The 17,436-nt window shown below is 63.8% G+C and overlaps 3 protein-coding genes across 4 annotated transcripts; 2 read left to right on the forward strand and 1 right to left on the reverse strand.

Annotated features, from left to right (window-relative positions):
- Window positions 1-152: 152 nt before the first annotated feature.
- Window positions 153-10,642, reverse strand: KLHDC7B (kelch domain containing 7B). Its single transcript, XM_072768777.1, has 2 exons — window positions 10,418-10,642; window positions 153-8,560 (listed from the first exon to the last, which is right to left on the reverse strand). The coding sequence occupies exon 2, from the start codon at window positions 4,149-4,151 to the stop codon at window positions 1,116-1,118; it is 3,036 nt and encodes a 1,011-aa protein (XP_072624878.1). The 5' UTR covers window positions 4,152-8,560; window positions 10,418-10,642; the 3' UTR covers window positions 153-1,115.
- CIMAP1B (ciliary microtubule associated protein 1B) lies at window positions 10,593-12,723 on the forward strand. Its single transcript, XM_072843386.1, has 7 exons — window positions 10,593-10,731; window positions 11,325-11,465; window positions 11,554-11,757; window positions 11,972-12,076; window positions 12,165-12,286; window positions 12,363-12,503; window positions 12,592-12,723. Exons 2-7 carry the CDS (start codon window positions 11,357-11,359, stop codon window positions 12,670-12,672), a joined length of 762 nt encoding a protein of 253 aa, XP_072699487.1. The 5' UTR covers window positions 10,593-10,731; window positions 11,325-11,356; the 3' UTR covers window positions 12,673-12,723.
- Window positions 10,599-17,339, forward strand: SCO2 (synthesis of cytochrome C oxidase 2). 2 transcript variants are annotated; one of them, XM_072843385.1, is made up of 3 exons: window positions 10,599-10,731; window positions 15,765-15,976; window positions 16,499-17,339. In XM_072843385.1, exon 3 carries the CDS (start codon window positions 16,512-16,514, stop codon window positions 17,310-17,312), a length of 801 nt encoding a protein of 266 aa, XP_072699486.1. In that variant the 5' UTR covers window positions 10,599-10,731; window positions 15,765-15,976; window positions 16,499-16,511; the 3' UTR covers window positions 17,313-17,339. The 2 variants fall into 2 exon arrangements, with proteins under 2 accessions (XP_072699486.1, XP_072699485.1); XM_072843384.1 differs by lacking the exon at window positions 10,599-10,731 and adding an exon at window positions 13,118-13,895.
- Window positions 17,340-17,436: the final 97 nt, after the last annotated feature.

A 17,436-nucleotide genomic window follows, 5' to 3' on the forward strand; every position in this document is an offset into this window, starting at 1 on the left:
TACCCAGCAGCTTTCCAAACCTTGCAAACAAAAAATGAGAATTATAAGATGCAGATGCCTTCAATGAATTAAATATATTTAGTGCCAGCAGCACCAAGCAGAATAAAAAGCAAAAATGGGGCTGGATAGGGACAAACCAGGTCAGACGGTGGGACGGGCAGCAGTAGTCAGTCAGATTTATTTGCCTTCCTGTGGTGGATTCCAAAATAGGTAAAGGGCAACATCGTTCATTCATCCTAGGCACTGTCCGAGGTGCTCACAAATATGACCGTATGTTCTCACAAGTCTCCTGAGTGACAGATGGTCGTTATCCCCGTTTCACAGAGGAGAAGAATGAAGGTAATGTTGAGGCCTGTGGCTCATGGGAAAGAGCTCGGGGAGAAGCTGGGCCTTGTGTAAGAACCAGAGTTGGTGGGAGGTGAGGCTGGCTTCCAGGGCAGAGCAGGTGGGAGGGACCCCCCCCCCAAGGGGTGTGAGCCCAAGAGGTCCTGGCCAGACCTGGCAGGGCCTACAGGCGGCAGAGTGGTTTCAGAGACAAGGTTCTAGGCCTTGGGGACCAGTTGGACAAAGGAGGGCTCCAGAGTTGTTCCCAGAAGAGCCAAGCAGGCTCCCGAGGCCTGAGGCAAGGACATTTCCCGGGGACTTCTCCGTCCCTTGTCCCCCTTCCCACTCCCTCATAGACGCCCTGCCCAGCTTGAAGCACTCGCTCAGGACAACACACAGGGGTGTGACTGTGTTTCCAGCCACCTCTTCCTCCACAGACCAAGTCCTGGTCCTTAGGGCCACATCAGTCCCCGGCTTGGAGGCCCCGCGGCCTGCAGCCAGGCCTTCTTCCCAGGCCGGGGGTGCTGTGGGACCGTCCTGAGGAGGGGCTGGGGGAGCCAGCTGTGGGCTGCGGGGACCGAGTCCTAAGGAGTGGACGGCGCTGAGTGGGCAGGTGGGAAGCGGCTCCCGGGAGCAAAGAGCCTGAGCCCCAGGGGAGAAGCCTCTGTTGGGGGCGATGCAGGGGATCAGCAGCCTTATCCTAACAGAAAAGCGAGGTTGTCCCAGAAGCCCCGGCAGAGAGTTCTGGATCCCCGACACCGTGGGCGGCCGGGGTCTCGGGGGGCAGCTGCTCAGAGTGCAGTCTGCAGGGGGTGCGCTGCGGGCAGGGTCAGCACGAAGGGGCAGAGGACTCCCCTGCTCCCCAGGGGAAAGGGCTGTAGCTCCTGGGCCTGGAACTGCGCGGTCCCCTCGGACACCGTGAAGGTGGCGGTGACCTGGCGGTTGAGGCAGTAGATGGTGTCGCCCAGCGCAGCGCAGTGCAGCGGGGCGGGGGCGGGCAGCGGCAGGGGCGCGGCGCGGCTCCAGGAGCCCGTCACCGTGTTGTAGCGCAGGACGGCGGCGCCCACGCCGCGCAGCAGGTCGAAGCGGTACAAGAAGCCGCCCAGGGCCACCATGTCGCTGCAGCGCCGGTGGCTGGCGCTGTAGGGACACTCGTCCCACGCGTCCTTCCCGGGGCTGTACCTGAGCAGGCGGTAGGAGAGGTGGCCGCCGGTCACGTAGATGTCCCCGCGGCAGGCCACGGCCTCGTGCGCCACCGGGAAGGAGCCCGCGGGGAGGGGCGCGCGCGGCGTCCAGGCGTCGGTGCGCGGGTCGTAGCGCTCCACGCTGCGCAGGCACTCGCCGCCGATGGCGTACAGCATTCCGTCCAGGGCCACCAGCTTGAGCTGCGCGCGCGCCTGCCGCATGGGCCGCACCTGGCTCCACACGTCGGTCAGCGGGTTGTAGCAGAACACCTGGTTGGAGCAGGCGGCCGCGGCGCCCGAGCCTCGCACGCCCCCCGCCAGGAACAGGTAGTTGTGCATCGTGCACAGCGCGCAGCCGCGCAGCGGGGCCTCGGCCGGCACCGGCGTCAGCGCCCGCCAGGTGTTCTCGCACGGGTCGAGCACGTGCAGGTGCGGCCGGGAGGCTGCCTCCGCCCCCGCGCCCCCGCCGCGCGCCCCGCCGCCCTGGTAGGGGCCGGGCAGCACCAGCACCCCCAGCACCGCCTGGCCGCGCCCCGTGCGGAGCCTCAGGATGCGCTCGCGGGCCGCGCCGCTCAGCCGCCGGTACAGGGCGGTGTCCCCCAGCACGCGCAGCAGGTCGTCGCTCAGCAGGGCGTAGGGGTCCCGCTCCGGCCCCCCCGCCTCCCAGCTCCTGGGGCCCGGGAGCGTCGGGGCCCCCAACACCGCCCCGCGGCCTGCAGCGCGCGCCTCGCCGCCCGGGGCCCCGCCCTGCCGCCCGGGGAACACCGCCCTGCTGGCGTCGGGCTCAGGGCTCCCTGCAACCCCCGCGCCCCCCGCACCCCCGACGCCCACATCTGAGGAGCCATCCGTGACCACCGGGCTGGGGGCCGCCCCTTCCGGGGCAGAACACTCTCTGTCCTCAGGGGCCTTGCCAGGGCTGGGATCCCTGGGGCCCTGGGGAGCTGCCCTTGGGGCCCTCCCTTGGTGTCTCTCCTGCCTGGGGAAAGGGTGACTCCTAAGAACCATGGAAATAAGGTTTTCCCAGCTGCTTGAGAGCTGCCCCTCCTGCTTGTCCTTGCAGAGAGCCACCCTGTGCGCCTGGGGCGTCGGCCCCGACCCACTATTGGGGGCAAGGGATGGGGGGGCCTCGGCTGGGCCTGGGGTTAGGACTGGGGCTGGGGTTAGGGTTGGGGATGAGTTTGGCGCTGGGGCTGCAGCTGAGGTTGGGGCTACGCATGGGGTTGGGGCTGGGACTGGGTTTGGGGTTGGGGATGAGGTTGGGGCTGGGGCTGGGGCTGCAGCTGGGACTGGGGTTGGGGTTTGGGCTAGGGCTGCCCCTACACCGGCAGTTTCATCCTCGGCAGGACACTGGCCAACTCTCAGGGACAAAGAGTCTGAGGGAGAGGAGGTCGGAGGAGTTGGGGAAGGTGAGGGTGGCAGGGCCGGGGGCTCGTGAGTGGGGGGACCCCCTGCCTCCCACCCGCCGCTCTGCACCCCCAGGCCTGGGCCAGAGAAGGAGCCGTGTCCGGAGCCCCGAGCCCCCACCTTGCCCTCCTCGGCGGCGTCCGGAGTCCCCTGTCCCTGAGGCAGAAGTGGGTGTCCACCCCGTAACCCTGCTGGCCTCGGGCCCCTGGAGCCTGGGGCCTGGCTGACACTCCCGGGGCCCAGGAGCTCTGTCCGCGCCCAGGGCCAGGCTTCCTCGGAGGCAGGGGGTCCCTGAGACTGCGGAGCAGAGCCTGGGGCTGCTGGGAGGCCGCCGTCCCTGCACCCCGTGGCTGCCGCCCCCCCCAGGGGCCCGGTGTGAGTGGCGGGAGCAGGGGGCACCTGCGGGGGAAGAGCAGGCCCCAGGGAGCCGGCGGCATCCACCGTGTCCCACACGCTCAGCACAGCGCCCTGCCGAGCAGGGTGCACCTTGGGGAAATAGGGGTCTCTGTCCCCCAAGCCCTGGTGGGGCGACCACCGCCGGCAGCTGTGGCCCCTCTCCAGGGAGCCAGGCAGCCCCGCACCTTGTCGCCGGGGGTTGGGGTCCTGTTCTGTGGTGTGGGCCGCGGCTTGGCCAGTTGACACCTTGGCTGGGACGCCACCTGCCCCCACTTGCCCTTCCGTCCTCCTGCCGGGGCTCCGAGGGGTGAAGTGTATCAGGAGGGGGCCAGAGGACCCCCCTCCGCTGCTCCTACCCTGGAGGGCAGCACCCGGCCTGAGAGGCTCCCTTCCTTTACCTCGGGGGGCTTCTCGAGGGGCATTACCTTGCTGCTTTCCTGAGGCCCCTCCGCGGGTCACCTCGCCAGGTGTCTGGAGTGGAGGTGCTGCTGCGGTGACCAGAACCCCCCCTTCCCGCAGTGTCTGGTCCCAGGCCCCGGCTGCAGGCGGCCTCCCCTGGCTGCATCCTGGCGGCTCCGACTCCCCCTGCCCCGAGCCGCGGCCGTCACCGACCTGGGACGTCAGGGGCAGGGCTGGCCCTGGCCTTCCCGCCTGAGGCTGGGCCGCGGGGGTCATGGGTGCGGGTCCTGACGCCTCCTGCTCCCGCCCAGAGCCAAACCAGTGCAGGGCGAGTGCGGTGGCCGCCACCACGGCCAGTGCCAGCAGCGTGAGCACGGGCCCGTCCCAGTCATCCTCCGTGTCCCAGCCCCAGCCCAGCCCGGACCCCGGGGTGCCCTGGGTCATGGTGCACGCTGCCCACGGGTGAGGGGCGCCTGCTGAGGGGCCTCACTCTGCGTGGCGTCAGGGGGAGCCCCCCCGAGACCGCATGCTGTCCAGGCGCTCCGGGAGCTCAGGGACCCCGCTGGGCCCACCTGCCCCCTCCTTTCCCGTAGGTTCCAGCAGCAAGTGCCATCGTCCTCAGGACTGTCCTGCGTCTCAGCCAACCTGCCTCTGCCTGCGGACCCTCCGACCCCCAGGCCTCCTGCACGGCGTCCCAGCTTGGAGCCGGGGCGCCTCAGGCTGTCGGGGCAGAGTTACCCACCGGGAGATGTTATCTGCAGCTTTAGCAACACGATGCAGCCGATGAGATTACCAGAAACCCAAGAAGCCCATTCCACTGCGGGGGGGGGGGGGGGGGTAGGAGAGGCACAGGCCGTGGGGCCAACCCTGCAGGCTTGTCTCAGACCGAGGAGGGCACGCATCCTCTCGCTAAGCTCTGCCCCGAGACGTGCACCCTCCTGTCACCTGAGGGAGGGGGGTGGACTGGGACTTGCACTGTTCTCTCCCAGAATGCATGAGGGCCTGGGAGGGACCAGGCCTAAAGCCGCTCCCTTCCTCCAGCAGCCTCTGGAAGTCCCTCATCCTGAGCTCAGAAGAGGCAGGATGGAGTTTTCAAAAGGAATGTTCTAAGCTGACAAGAGGAAAAAAATGAACAAAATCAAACCCAAAGTTGTATTTCCTTATTGGCCTGATTATCCCAATCTGCCTGCCCTCTCCAGCGCCTGCTGTGCCTCCCCTGCACCCCAAGAGCACCTGCCTGCTCGGATTCCTCTCATGGTGCCCCCAGAAAGCCTGAGCCCAGCCTGCCTCAGCCCCGATGCCGCAGCAGCCAGCCCCCAGGGGCCCTCCGAGACCTCCGCTGACCCCGTGCGTCGCCCTGGCTCCTGGCTGCCCATCCCATCCCCTGGCCCTCCCCCGTCTTCGCCAAATCACTGCAGTCCGCTGTCCTCCGTGGAAGTCAACCCCTCACAGGCCAGCACGTAGACGCCTGTGCGGGCCGTGCACCTGGCCTACCTCGGCCTGTTCGGCAGGTACGAGCCACGTCTTCTCCACCTGCTCCTCACTTAACCCGAAGCACGTGGGGCCCAGACATGAACAGGAGCCAGGAGTCTCCGGGACAAAGGCGGGACCCCCCCCAACATGTATTCGTTCCTTTTTCTAGGACACAGGACCTCTCCCTGACTCGGACACTGAGGAGACGGCCAAGGAGCATCCCTGGCACCCAGCCCAGGCTCCGCTGGACCTCAGGTACGTCACCCATCTGGTGGCCTCCCAGCTCCCCGGAGTGTATTAGATGACAGTTAGAGGGTGGAAGGCGGGCCCAAGCTTTAAGGTGGACCTCAAGTTGGTGGCAGGCTTTATGGACATTGTACCTATACCCGTCCCCGTCCCAGGCTCTGTCTCTTGGTTGTTTGAGGTCCAAAGGCCCTGAAAAGACGGACGTGACATGCCCTCCTTACAGGCCACGCAGAAGCCCGTCAGGCATCTCTACCCAGCTTCTGAAGACACCTGTCGTTAGCAGGGCCAGGCTGCTGTCCGAGACCAGAAGAAGCGTCACTGGGTGATGCCCTAGGGTGTCACTGTGATCACGGAGGAACCAAGCACAGGAAATCACTCCAACCAGCCTGACAAGGTGTCAAGGACCGTCATGGGTCTTGGTGGCACACAGGTGACCAAGGACAGGTCTCGGGCCATCCTCTGTGGAAGAAAACCAGGGGTGGAGGGGGGGACTCCGCTGCACGGAGACACTCCCCATTGGGAAGGTGGCTGAGGACATCTTCCCCCCCAGCTCCTCGGAGATTCCCCTTCCTAACGTCCCGGAGAAAGCCCACGGTCGTGGTCGTGCCGCCGGGAGCTGCGCTACGAGACACCAACACAGCAAAGTTACCGTCGAGGGGAAAGACAAACATGCAGCAGGAGCCTTGGAAGGTGTCCTGCGGGCGCACTGCCCCCCCGAAGCTCCTGTTCCTCAGACACTGGGAACAGGAGGAGACGTGCGTGCTCCCGCAGCCACGCACCCAGTGCTGGGGGCCTGGGGGTAGAAAACGGAGGGCACACGCATGCTGCTCCACAGCCCTCCCGGGGCCCAAACGGGGCTGGAACACTCGGGAAGAAAAGCGCGGTGATGTGCTGACATGATCCAAGTGGAGAGCTAACACACATAAAATGGCGTCCCTTTTTTTTAAATCTTTTTTTTTTTTTTTTTTTTCATTTTAAATCATTTAAGGACGCCTGGGCGGCTCAGCAGTTGAGCCTCTGCCTTTAGCTCAGGACATGACACCAGGGTCCTGGGATCGAGTCCCACGTCAGGCTCCCTGCATGGGGCCTGCTTCTCCCTCTGCCTGTGTCTCTGCCTCTCTCTCTCTCTCTCTCTGTCATGAATAAATAAATACAATAAAAAACAAACAAACAAACAAAAAAAAAACAGTGTGGCACTCACACAAGGATGGACATACAGACCGGGGGAAAGAACTGCAAGTCCAGAAATAAATCCGGACTCTGTGGCCAGTTGATTTTTGGCAGGTGTGCGAAGGCCATTCAAGAGGGAAACGTTGGTGTCGGCGAACACGCTGGATCGCTGGATGTCCACACGCACACCGGAGCCACGCCCCTGCTCACCCCACACACACAGGTTGACTTCATGGGGCACCTGCGCGCTCAGGTGGGGAGCGTCTGCCTCCGGCCCAGGCCGTGCCCCCAGGTCCTGGGATCGAGTCCCTCTCGGGCTCCCCGCAGGGGGCCTGCCTCTCTCCGTGTCTCTGCCGCTCTGGGGGTCTCTCAAATAAATAAAATCTTTAAAACAAATTAACTTCAAATGGATCAACAACCTAAGTACAGGAGCTAAAACCATAAACTCTTAGAAGAAAACATACGGATAAATATTCATGAAGTTGGTTTTAACAGTGGGTTCTCTGGCCCGGCCGGCCCCAGCCCCGCATCCCCGCAGCCGGGCGCCCGATGACTGTGGGGGGCCTGTCACGAGTGCTCGGGCGCTGGAAGAACTTCAGGGTGGCCCCGCCGGGCGACCACCTCCCCGCCCAGTCGGAACCTGGTTCCCGCAGAAGAGGAGGAGCCATGGCAGCGCCATGGCCGGAAGGTAGCCAAGAACGGCTCCTAGGAGGGCACCCAGTGAGGCGGGTGGCCGCGGGCGCAGGGCCACCCCGGGCAGAGGACGCCAGGCCCACCCCGGGCAGCATGGCCCAGAGCAAAGCCTCCCCACCGACGGCCATCACGTGGTCCCACGACAAAGCCAGGGACAGTGCTGTGCGAATCATGAGTCACCGAGTCGGTTTCCGCTCGGGTCCTGATCACAGGGTGGAGACGCCCTCAGCTCTGTGCTCCCCGGGGTGTCTGCTTCTCTCCCTGCCCCCCACCCCCACCCCCTAAAACAAATACATAAATGTTAAAAAAAAAAAAAAAAAAGCAACTACATTGCCGTGCTGTTCCGTATTTACTGACAAAACTAGCACACAAGGGGAGCCGTGTTCACCCCCGCGGCAGGGATCCGTGAGGGGACAGCCTCCCACCCAGCCCGCGGTCCCAGCACCCTCGGGGACAAAACCTAGCGCCACGTCTGCCAGCTCGGGGAGGCCCTGTGGGGGCCCCTCCAGGGTCAGGGGAGGGCCCAGCTACACACAGCCCGCGGCTTGGTCCACCAGCCAAGCAGCAGCGTATGATCGCCACGTGCCCCTCACCCCGTGGGTTCTGCATGTCACCAAAGCAGGTGAGCTCTACATCCAGCCACCCTGTGTCACTCCCTCCACCATTGCTGTTCTGGTCCAGGGAACAGACCCAACCCCGACCTACAGAAATATAACCCGTTTCTAAACTGGAAACTCAAAACCCTAACCTAGCCTCTCCTCCCCACCGTAACCTACACGGTCGATACAATTCCGATTTCAACGGATTCTCAGAAATTCACCTAGGGAAAAAAAAAAGTGTAAAATTATCCAAGCAATTTTGGAAAGGACGCCAAAAAAGAAGGGACTTGCCCTGTCAGGAATCAGAAAGCACTAGAAAGCCACAATAAAACAGGAGCATGTATAAAAATGTCATTCCTCTGTACAGCAAAAATTACCAATAAGAAAATAGAAAGAAAAATAACAAATCAAAAACACAAGACCCCCAGACGAGTTACCATGTGTAACAAAAACATCCTGGACACCTGGCCGGCCCAGCAGTAGGACATTTAAGTTTTGATTCCAAGATCATGAGTTCAAGCCCCATATTCAGTGTAAAGATTGGTTAAAGATAAAAAGAAAATAATTTTTTTGAAGATTTATTTATTTGGGGGAGGAAGGGGCAGGAGAGAGAATCCCAAGCACATTCACTTCTGAACATAGCGCTGGATTCCACGATCCCGAGATCATGACCTGAGCCGAAATCAAAAGTTGGACGCTTAACCGAGTCCCCCAGGAGGTCCCAAAATAAAATCTTTTTTTTTAAATGTCCTTCTTGGGCAGCCCAGGTGGCTCAGCGGTTTAGCACCGCCTGTAGCCCAGGGCTTGATCCTGGAGACCCGGGATCGAGTCCTGCGTCGGGCTCCCTGCATGGAGCCTGCTTCTCCCTCTGCCTGTGTCTGCCTCTCTCTCTCTGTGTGTGTGTCTGTCATGAATGAATACATAAAATCTTTTAAAAAAATTAGCAATTTGCAAATACTTTTGTTTTTAAAATATTCAAAAAAAATAAAATAAAATATTCAGTAAGATATCTCGTATATGGAATAAAGTTTGTACTAATCAAACAAAATGATTATAGCTTTTAAACTTTAAACACAAAAATTCCCAACTGTCACAGAATTCCAGAAGTGAGAAAACTCAAGGAAGTGGTTTCTTCCTTGTTACACCCGCTCTGGTGTCATTGTTCAGCTCAGATCTGAGGCTTAAAGCCAGAAATGCGTCCTCGCGGGGGAGGAGACACCAGCTGCACTTTGAGCTCCAAGCCCCGTTCACAGTCCTGGCCCGGCCCGGGGCACCCGGCTAAGAACAAGGGCGGCGAGTCCAAGCCAAGGTCCTCACGGAATGCAGGATGTCCTCAAGGATGCATAGGAAAAATCGCTAATTTGAAAGTTACACGAACCCTCCTGAACTCAACAGTAACCACAGGGTTGTCTAAAATATGACCAACAAAAGATTTGTGGGGTAGGAGTATTGTATCTCCCTCCTCCTTTGGAGTCCTGCTCTCGGGAGGATAATGCAAAGCTGACCAAGTCCGGCTCACTGTATTACCTTTAAATTCTCTCCAAACAATGCCTCCTCCACCCGCCTCTCCTCTCAAGCCGCAGGTCCCCTTGGGAGGCCCGCATCCCCGCCGAGGCCCCCTTGGCAAAGACCAGAATCCCCACAAACCTCTGGGCACCGCTCACCCCCCTCCTCTCCAGGAGCCCTGAGTGCTAGAGAGCTCCAGAATGGGCGCGTTCTTTTAGTTGACTTGATTGTTCCTTTTTCTGTTTCCAAAATAGTTACTAACGGTCTTTAAAATTTTTTTCTTCATTAGTAACGAGATCATTCAAGGTTATAGATCTTCCTCTGAACGCGGCTTTAGCTGTGCCCTAGAGTTGGACACGAGGGATCTACCTTTGTGATGCTTTAAATATCATGTGGAGCTTCACATTTGAGTTTCTTTGATCCAGTGGTTTTTGTTTTTTAAAGCTTTAATTTATTTATTCATGAGAGACACAGAGGCAGAGACACGGGCAGAGGGAGAAGCAGGCTCCATGCTGGGAGCCCGACGCAGGACTCGATCCCAGGACCCCGGGGTCACACCCTGAGCCAAAGGCAGAGGCTCAACCGCTGAGCCACCAGGGTGTCCAGATTCAGCGGTTTTTAAAAGACAATTTGTTCATATCTAAGTATTTTTTTTTTTTAATATTTTGGACTTTGAGGGCACCTGGGTCAGTCGGTTCAGCTTGGGACTCGAGGTTTGGCTCAGGCCATGATCTTCAGGTGGAGGGATGGGGCCGCATCCATCGCCAGGCTGGGAGCAGAGCCTGCTTGAGATTCTCTGCCCCTCCCCCTGCTGCCTGCGCTCTCAAATAAATAGATGTCTTGTTTAAAAAGAATTATTTTGGACTTCCATCAAAAATGTGCTATCTCTTTATTCAATTTGTATGTTTGTCTTCAGTTTTGTTTTGTGGCCCAGATTGTTTCTGCAAATATTCGCGTGTTTAAATAGATACAAAGTTCTCTCTCTACAGGTGACAAATCGAGCAGGCTGTTTGCGCTACTTACTTTCTTCATCCTCAGGTCTGTCTTTTGTCTGCAGATCTGTTTCTGGAAGGGTGTCCTGAGGACTGGGGGAGGGTGCGGCCAGCCTTGGGCAGAGGCCCAGCCCGCAGGCCTCCTGGGAGTGCCCAGGGCTGGGCGGGGGGGCGGAGCCGGCCGGCATCGCGGAAGGATGGGCGGAGCCAGGTCGGGGCGAGGGGCGGCCAGTCCCCCGTTGCCAGGAGGCGGGACCTGAACACAATGGGGTCTGGGAGTCGGGCTGGGCCGGGTGGGAATCCAGCACCCCACCTCGCCTTCCCCGCCGGGACCCACAAGAGCAGGTTAGTGTACCAACCTTGGGGGCCCCCTCCGGGCATCGGGTCCCCATGCCGCCCCCTCACCCCGGTGTCCTTGCCCGATGCCCCTAAAGTATCCGCGAACCCCAGGGAATTCCTTTCCGGGAGAACTGAGACCAAACTTGGCGCGCTCACACCCGACTGGGCTCGTTCTGGGGGCCTGGGGGGCAGGGGGCGGGGGCAGGGGCAGAGGCAGGAGCCTGGGGCAGGGCCTGGGGCTGGGGGCTGGGGCCTCGGGTTGGGGTTGGGGCTGGGGCTAGGGGCAGGGGCTGGGGCAGGACCTGGGGTTAGGGCTGGGGCTGGGGGCCGGGGGCAGGGACAGGGGCCGGGATCTGGGGCAGGGCCTGGGTCTGGGGCAGGTCCTGGGGCTGGGGGTGAGGCCTGGGGCAGGGGCCGGGGTCTGGGGGTGCCCCCGACCCCGCGGGGCCCTCAAAGCTCCCGCTTGTTTGCCGGGCGCCCGGGATACCGGATGGGCCCCGCCCCGGAGTCCCGAGTCCGGAGTCCGGAGGCGGGAGGAGGGGCGCCCGGCGGCCCGGCCGAGCCCTGGGTGGAGGGGGGGGCCGCTCTTCCGTCCGCAGGTGCCGCAGGCCCGAGCGCCCCGCCGCGCCCCATGGGCTCCGACGTGTGGGTCGGCCCCTGGCGGCCGCACCGGCCCCGCGGCCCCATCGCAGCGCTCTACCGAGGCCCGGGCCCCAAATACCTGCTGCCCCCGAACACCGGTACCGGCGTCGGGCGGAGGGCGAAGGCGCGGCGAGGGCGGGCCCGGGGAGGCGCGGGCCCCGGTGAGGCTGCGACGCCCCCCCGCAGGCTACACCCTGCACGACCCGTCGCGGCCCCGCGCCCCGGCCTTCTCCTTCGGCGCGCGCCTCCCCCCGCCGCGGACGTTTTGCGGCCCCGGCCCCGGCCACCTGGTTCCCGCTCGCATGACCGTGCGCGGCCCCGACGGCAGCCCCGCCTACTCCATCCACGGCCGCCCGCGCCCCGCGGCGCCGCTCCTCACTCCCGGACCGGGTCAGGACCCCTGTGACCCCGGCGTCCCCACCCGCCCGGCCGCCTCCCCGGGAACCCCCACCTGCGCCCCGGGCCCCCTCGTGCACCGTCCACTCCAGGCTCGGTGCCCCCATGTCCGATCTCGAAAGGACCCCGGGCCCCAGCGGCTCTGACCCCCGAAGCCCGGTCCCCCCACCGGGTCCCCAGCAGGCCCACCGCCCCGTCCGCCCCGCAGGCAGGTACTTCCCCGAGCGAGCTGGGAACGCGACGTACCCCAGTGCGCCTCGGCACAGCATCGCGCCCCGCAACTGGGGCGCCCACGCGGAGCAGCAGACCCCAGGTGGGCCCGGGAGGCCGCCCCGCGGGGACCCGGCGGGGACCCCCGTGAAGGCCGAGCCTCGCCCCCACCGCCCGCTGCTGCCCCCCAGGCCCCGCGACCTACACGGTGCCCTCGCTCCTGGGCCCGCGCGTCGTCGGTAAAGTCTCGGCCCCCACTTACTCCATCTGCGGCCGCAGCGCAGTGGGCAGCTTCTGCGAGGACCTCAGCAAGGTGGGGGCGGCCGGGGGCCGGGGCCCAAGCTCGAGGCCTGCAAGCTGGACCCAGCGCCCCTGCCGCCCTCCCACAGACCCCGGGCCCCTGCGCCTACCACGTGGTGAGCCCCGCGATCTACAAGGCCCGGGCCCCCCAGTTCTCCATGCTGGCGCGGACCTCGCCCCCCCGGGACAACAGCCTGAATCCGGGGCCTGCGGCCTACAGCGTGGACCAGGTGCTCTGGCATCCCGGGTCCCGGGTCCGGGTCGGGACGCGGGGCTGGGGGACCCCCGCGAGGTCAGCGCCGTGTCCTGGGCCCGCAGCACCGGAAGCCCCGCGGCTGGAGCTTCGGAATCCGGCACTCGGACTACCTGGCCCGGGTCCTGACCGACGCGGACGACTGACCGGGCGGGCGGGCCCCACACGTTTGCATAAAGCCTCCCGAGCCTGCAGAACGTGCGCCCCTCTGTTCGCCGCGGGCGCGCGGGAGGGGGGGCGGCGCTTGGTCCCCGGGGTCCCGTCCCGCAGCTGGCCTACCCAGCCCCGGAAGGCACGCGTTGCCGTGATTGGTCGCGCAGTAGGGTCGTCCCGCCCCCGCGGCGGCCATTGGCCCAGAGCCCCGCCCATCCGAGCTGCCCCGCCCCCGCCGTCCACTTGCCGCCTTTGGGATCCGAGAGGGCGACTCCGAGGCAGAGGAGCGGACACGGGAGGGAGGGGCGGGGCCGGGCCAAGCGCTCCTGCCGCAGAGACACCGAGACAGGGCGGCGGCAGGTTCCAGCGGTGTCGCACCCCGCAGGCCCGGGGCGATGGAGCCACAGGGGCCCCGCCCGGGCGCACCCGCTGACCTCTCGCGGGGAGAGCCAGAGCCCGAGCGACTCCCGGAGCTGATCCGCCTGAGCTAGGCGGACCTCGGGGCGCCTCTGACCCTGGGGCCCCCACTGTCAGTGACCCCAGGAGAACCCACCACTGTGGGACACCCCCCCCCCCCGTGTTGGCTACACCCCTGTATCCCATGCCCCGGGGCCATGCCACTGCAAGACCTGGGTCTGCAGAAGACCGTGGCACTGGCCTGGGCCAAGTCTGAACAACAGCTCAGCACTCAGAGCATTCCACAGGAGCAGTGGGGGACAAGGTCACCCTGGTCCTCCTACCTGTCCTGGCTGCCTGTGGACTGCAAGGTTAGAAGATGCCTCCTCTCCAGCCCAGAACGCCTGACCCAAAGAGGTCAGCAGCCCACAGGCAGTTTCTAGTTTCAGCCTGGCCTAGACGGAGTCCCCAAAGGCAGACCCCAGGCTTCTGACCCCCAGGATGGAACTGAAGGTTCCCCCTCCCCATCAGCCCCCATCACAGGACCAAGTTGTCCAGCTTCCCTTTCAGTACCCCAGTCAGGACTCCCAAGGGAAGAGCTGGGCATTCCTCTCCCTTGGTTCCCCAGACTTGTGTCCCTAGGAATGGGTACTAGCCTCTTCCCCATCACTCCCCAAACCAAATGAGGACAGTTTTTTTTCCATTCCCTCTCCGCCAGCCCTATATCTGCTACAACTGCTTAGAACTCCAGCTGAAGTCCTAACCAGGGAAAGTAAGGGGAGATGTGAAAGTAGAGGAGTAGCTGCGCAGGTGTACTCAGGTACCTACCCAGCAGGTTCCAGGGATCAACAGATGTGGTATGGGCAATGGGGTGAGGGGGTGCAACCTGGACAAACTGGAGTCCATTTCTGGATTCACTGTCATCTAGAGCCCAGAGCAGGTACAGGTGGGCTGACTGGTCACTGATCTAGGTGCCTGATAGTAGTACTGGCTGGAATCTCTGAAGGATCACTGATGGGTCATTAACCAGGGTCAGATATTAATCAAAGTTATTTATGAGTCATTGATGGTCACTGAACTTGGATCATCAGTGAAACTTTGGAGTCATTAATAGAGATTTGATCAGAATCACTGTTTGGCCTCTAATCAACCATTAATGGGCCAGAAGACATTGATGAGTCAAATCAATGATGAGTCAAACCAGTCATTAATGAGGACTCATCAGAATTGTTCATAAGTCTGTGGTCATGGTCTTGGACACCTGTTGCTGATGAACCTCTGATCGGGGTCAGTGAAGGGGTCAATGAAGGTCACTGGGAGCCCTGATGCAAGGGAGTTTGGCCAGACATAAGGGCTGCTGGAGGCAGTGGGTCACTCTCCTATGGGTCAGGGCAGGAGGCCAGTTCCCGCAGATGGACTCCTGTATGAAGCCAGAGGTGTCCACCACGGTTGACAGCCTGCCAGTCATCATGGGTAACCTGACCCCAGACTCTGGGTCTACCGTTTGCATATTAAAGATGCCTGACCTCTGACCCCACAAAGTCTAGGTCCTCTCATCAGGGGACCAGGGGACCTCCCCCAGACAGATGATCTGAAGCAACACCAGGGTCAGGGGCCCCGCATCACAACACGCCTGACCACCGGGGCCGGGCGGGCTGTTGGTCGAGCGTACCACTCGATCTGAGTCCTGATTCCAAGCCCCATGTTGGGTGTAGAGATTACTTAAAAAACAGAACAAGATGCCTGACCACCAACTCAAGAGGTGACCTAACATCCCCACAGTAGGGAACCTGGTCCTCCATGTCCAGCGTCCCTGACCCAAGAGCATCCCCCACGTCCCCTCCCAGGAAGCTCAGGCCCCTCACCACCTGCCGCCCCCAGCCTCCATCCTCCACCAGTGAGAAGCCGCTGCTGGTGGACCTGCAGGCCGAGGAGCCCGGATTCCCTGGCCACGCCCGGGCTGGCAGGAGCGCCCGTGAGCACCTGCCCGTGCCCGCTGGAGCCCGTGCGGCCTCTCCATCGGGCGGTCTCCTAATGGGAGCTCTCCTCTCCCCCTCGGAACTCTGGCGGGCTGGCCTCACACGCCCCTCGGGAGCTGGACGACGGCTCAGCCCCAAGGCCCCCGGGTGCAGACCGACCAGTCCTGGCCCGGGCCTCGGCTCCGGGACCCCCGCGCCGGCGGATAGCGAGCGCCCGGAGACCCCCGTCCCTCCCGGCAAGCCCGGCCCCTTCCCTGAGTTCCCATTTCCTGTCCCTCCCGCCCTCCCCCCGGCGCCTCGGGCCCGCTCCACGGGGCCCGCCCGGCCGCCCCCGCTGGCCTACAGGGGGCGTCGTGCCCCGGACCGCGCGCCCAGCACTGCCCGACGCACAGCCGTGGAGCGGGAGAGCGAGCCCGGTGCCGGCGGGAAGAGTGCGGGGGGGGGGGGGAGGGGGCGCCAGGGCGGAAGCCCCGCGCGCAGCCTTAGGCTGCGCCCGTCACTTCTGCGCACGCGCGCGGCGGGAGGTGGGGGAGGGAAAAGGCAAGCCGCACGCACGCCCGCGCATGCGCTCTGGCGCCGAGCGTGCGGGAGCGCCCGAGCCCGGCGACCCCTGCCGTGTGGCGCTGCCGAGTTTGTGGAGCGCGGGCCGGGTCCCGGGGAGCCTGGGTCGCGCTCGGCGCGTGACCCGCGCGGGGGTCCTGCCTTCTCAGCTGACCGCTGGGCGAAAGGTGTGCGCTCCCAGGAGAGAGGCCCGAGAGGTGCCCGCGGGCCGCCGTCGCGTGCTAGGCAACTTGGCGCGCGCAGCCGGCGTGGAGCGGCCGTGGGGCGTGCCGAGGGTCATCCAGCCCGGAGCGCAGGCCACCGGACGTGGCGGAGAGCAAACGTGGGAATCCCCGGGACGGACCTTTCCGCAGCCGAACAGGTGAGGGGTGTCCTAGGACCAGGGGGCTCCCGCGAGAACGGCACGGAGGCCGGGAGGGGAGGAAGGCGGGGCCTGCGGCCGTGGGAACCTCGCCTCTGCTGGGGCCCAGGCTTGCTGCTGAGCGCGGGCTCGGCCGCCCGTCGGGGGTTGAAGCTACAGACTCACTCGCCTCTTTTCAAGACATGGGGGTTTACTGCAAACAGGCACACATGCTCAGGCGCCCCGGCGAGGCGTGCACGTGGGATGCGGCCCGCCGGCGGAGAGGGAGGACAAGAGGGCAGGAGGGCCGTGCGGAGCCACAAGCGCGGCCGTGCCTGGGTGGGAGCTGGCGCTGGGGAAAGACGGGCGTGGGCCACGGGCCTAGGGGCCGCCTGAGCCGCAGCTGAGCTCATCTGCGGAGTACCGCGGGAGCGGCCTCCGTGAGAGCCGGCGTGGGCTTGGCGCAGCTCCCTGCAGCCACCGGGGTTGACCCAGGACGCTGAGGTGACCTCAGGCTCCTGACCCCAGCACACTGTCCTCCAGGAGCATCAGGTCCATGCTGCTGCTGGCGTGGGCACCCAAGCCTTGGCACAGGCTAGCACATCTCAAGCCATCAGCCCTCCGATGGACCCCAGGAGGCAGGGCCCTCCACGTGAGCTACGGGCTCCTGTCCATGCAGGGCCCTGAAGGGACAGGCAGGCCGAGCAGGCCCCAGGGCCCTGGGCTTCGGACCAGGCTGTTGGTCACCGCCCTGTTTGGGGCTGGGCTGGGCGGGGCCTGGCTGGCTGCAAGGAAGGAGAAGGAGCAGAGGCAGCAGCAACGAAGGACAGAGGCCCTGCGCCAGGCGGCGGTGGGCCAGGGGGACTTCAGTCTGCTGGACCACCTCGGACACACACGCTGCAAGGCCGACTTCCGGGGCCAGTGGGTGCTCCTGTACTTTGGGTTCACTCACTGCCCCGACATCTGCCCCGATGAGCTGGAGAAGCTGGTGCAGGTGGTCCGAGACCTGGAGGCCGAGCCTGGCCTGCCCCCAGTGCAGCCGGTCTTCATCACTGTGGACCCCGAGCGGGACACCGTCGCAGCCATGGCCCGCTACGTCCAGGACTTCCACCCGCGGCTGCTGGGCCTGACCGGGTCTGCTGAGCAAGTAGCCCAGGTGAGCCGCAGCTACCGCGTGTACTACCGTGCCGGCCCCAAGGACGAGGACCAGGACTATATCGTGGACCACTCCATTGCCATCTACCTGCTCAGCCCTGATGGCCTCTTCACCGACTACTACGGCCGCGCCGCGTCTGCACAGCAGATCGCCGACAGCGTGCGGCGCCACATGGCTGCCTTCCGCAGCATCCTGCACTGAGCCACTCATTAAAGGGGGTGTGACGGAGCAGCGGGCTTGTGATCTGTACGGCAGCCCAGGAGGCAAGGGCAGGAAGGGGCTCAGGACTCGGTCACTCACAGAGAGTGCAGGGCACAGGTGGTCC

This window comes from Canis lupus, chromosome 11, assembly GCF_048164855.1.
Source record: "Canis lupus baileyi chromosome 11, mCanLup2.hap1, whole genome shotgun sequence".
NCBI classification, from domain to species: Eukaryota; Metazoa; Chordata; class Mammalia; order Carnivora; family Canidae; genus Canis; species Canis lupus.

What these genes read in the sequence shown, in the direction of transcription:
- KLHDC7B (XM_072768777.1), bottom strand. Translation starts at nt 4,151, where the DNA reads ATGACCCAGGGCACCCCGGGGTCCGGGCTGGGCTGGGGCTGGGACACG.
- SCO2 (XM_072843385.1), top strand. Translation starts at nt 16,512, where the DNA reads ATGCTGCTGCTGGCGTGGGCACCCAAGCCTTGGCACAGGCTAGCACAT.
- CIMAP1B (XM_072843386.1), top strand. Translation starts at nt 11,357, where the DNA reads ATGGGCTCCGACGTGTGGGTCGGCCCCTGGCGGCCGCACCGGCCCCGC. An exon ending in GCTCCTCACTCCCGGACCGG is followed by an intron (nt 11,758 to 11,971) that starts GTCAGGACCCCT and finishes TCCGCCCCGCAG; the next exon opens with GCAGGTACTTCCCCGAGCGA. An exon ending in TCTGCGAGGACCTCAGCAAG is followed by an intron (nt 12,287 to 12,362) that starts GTGGGGGCGGCC and finishes GCCCTCCCACAG; the next exon opens with ACCCCGGGCCCCTGCGCCTA.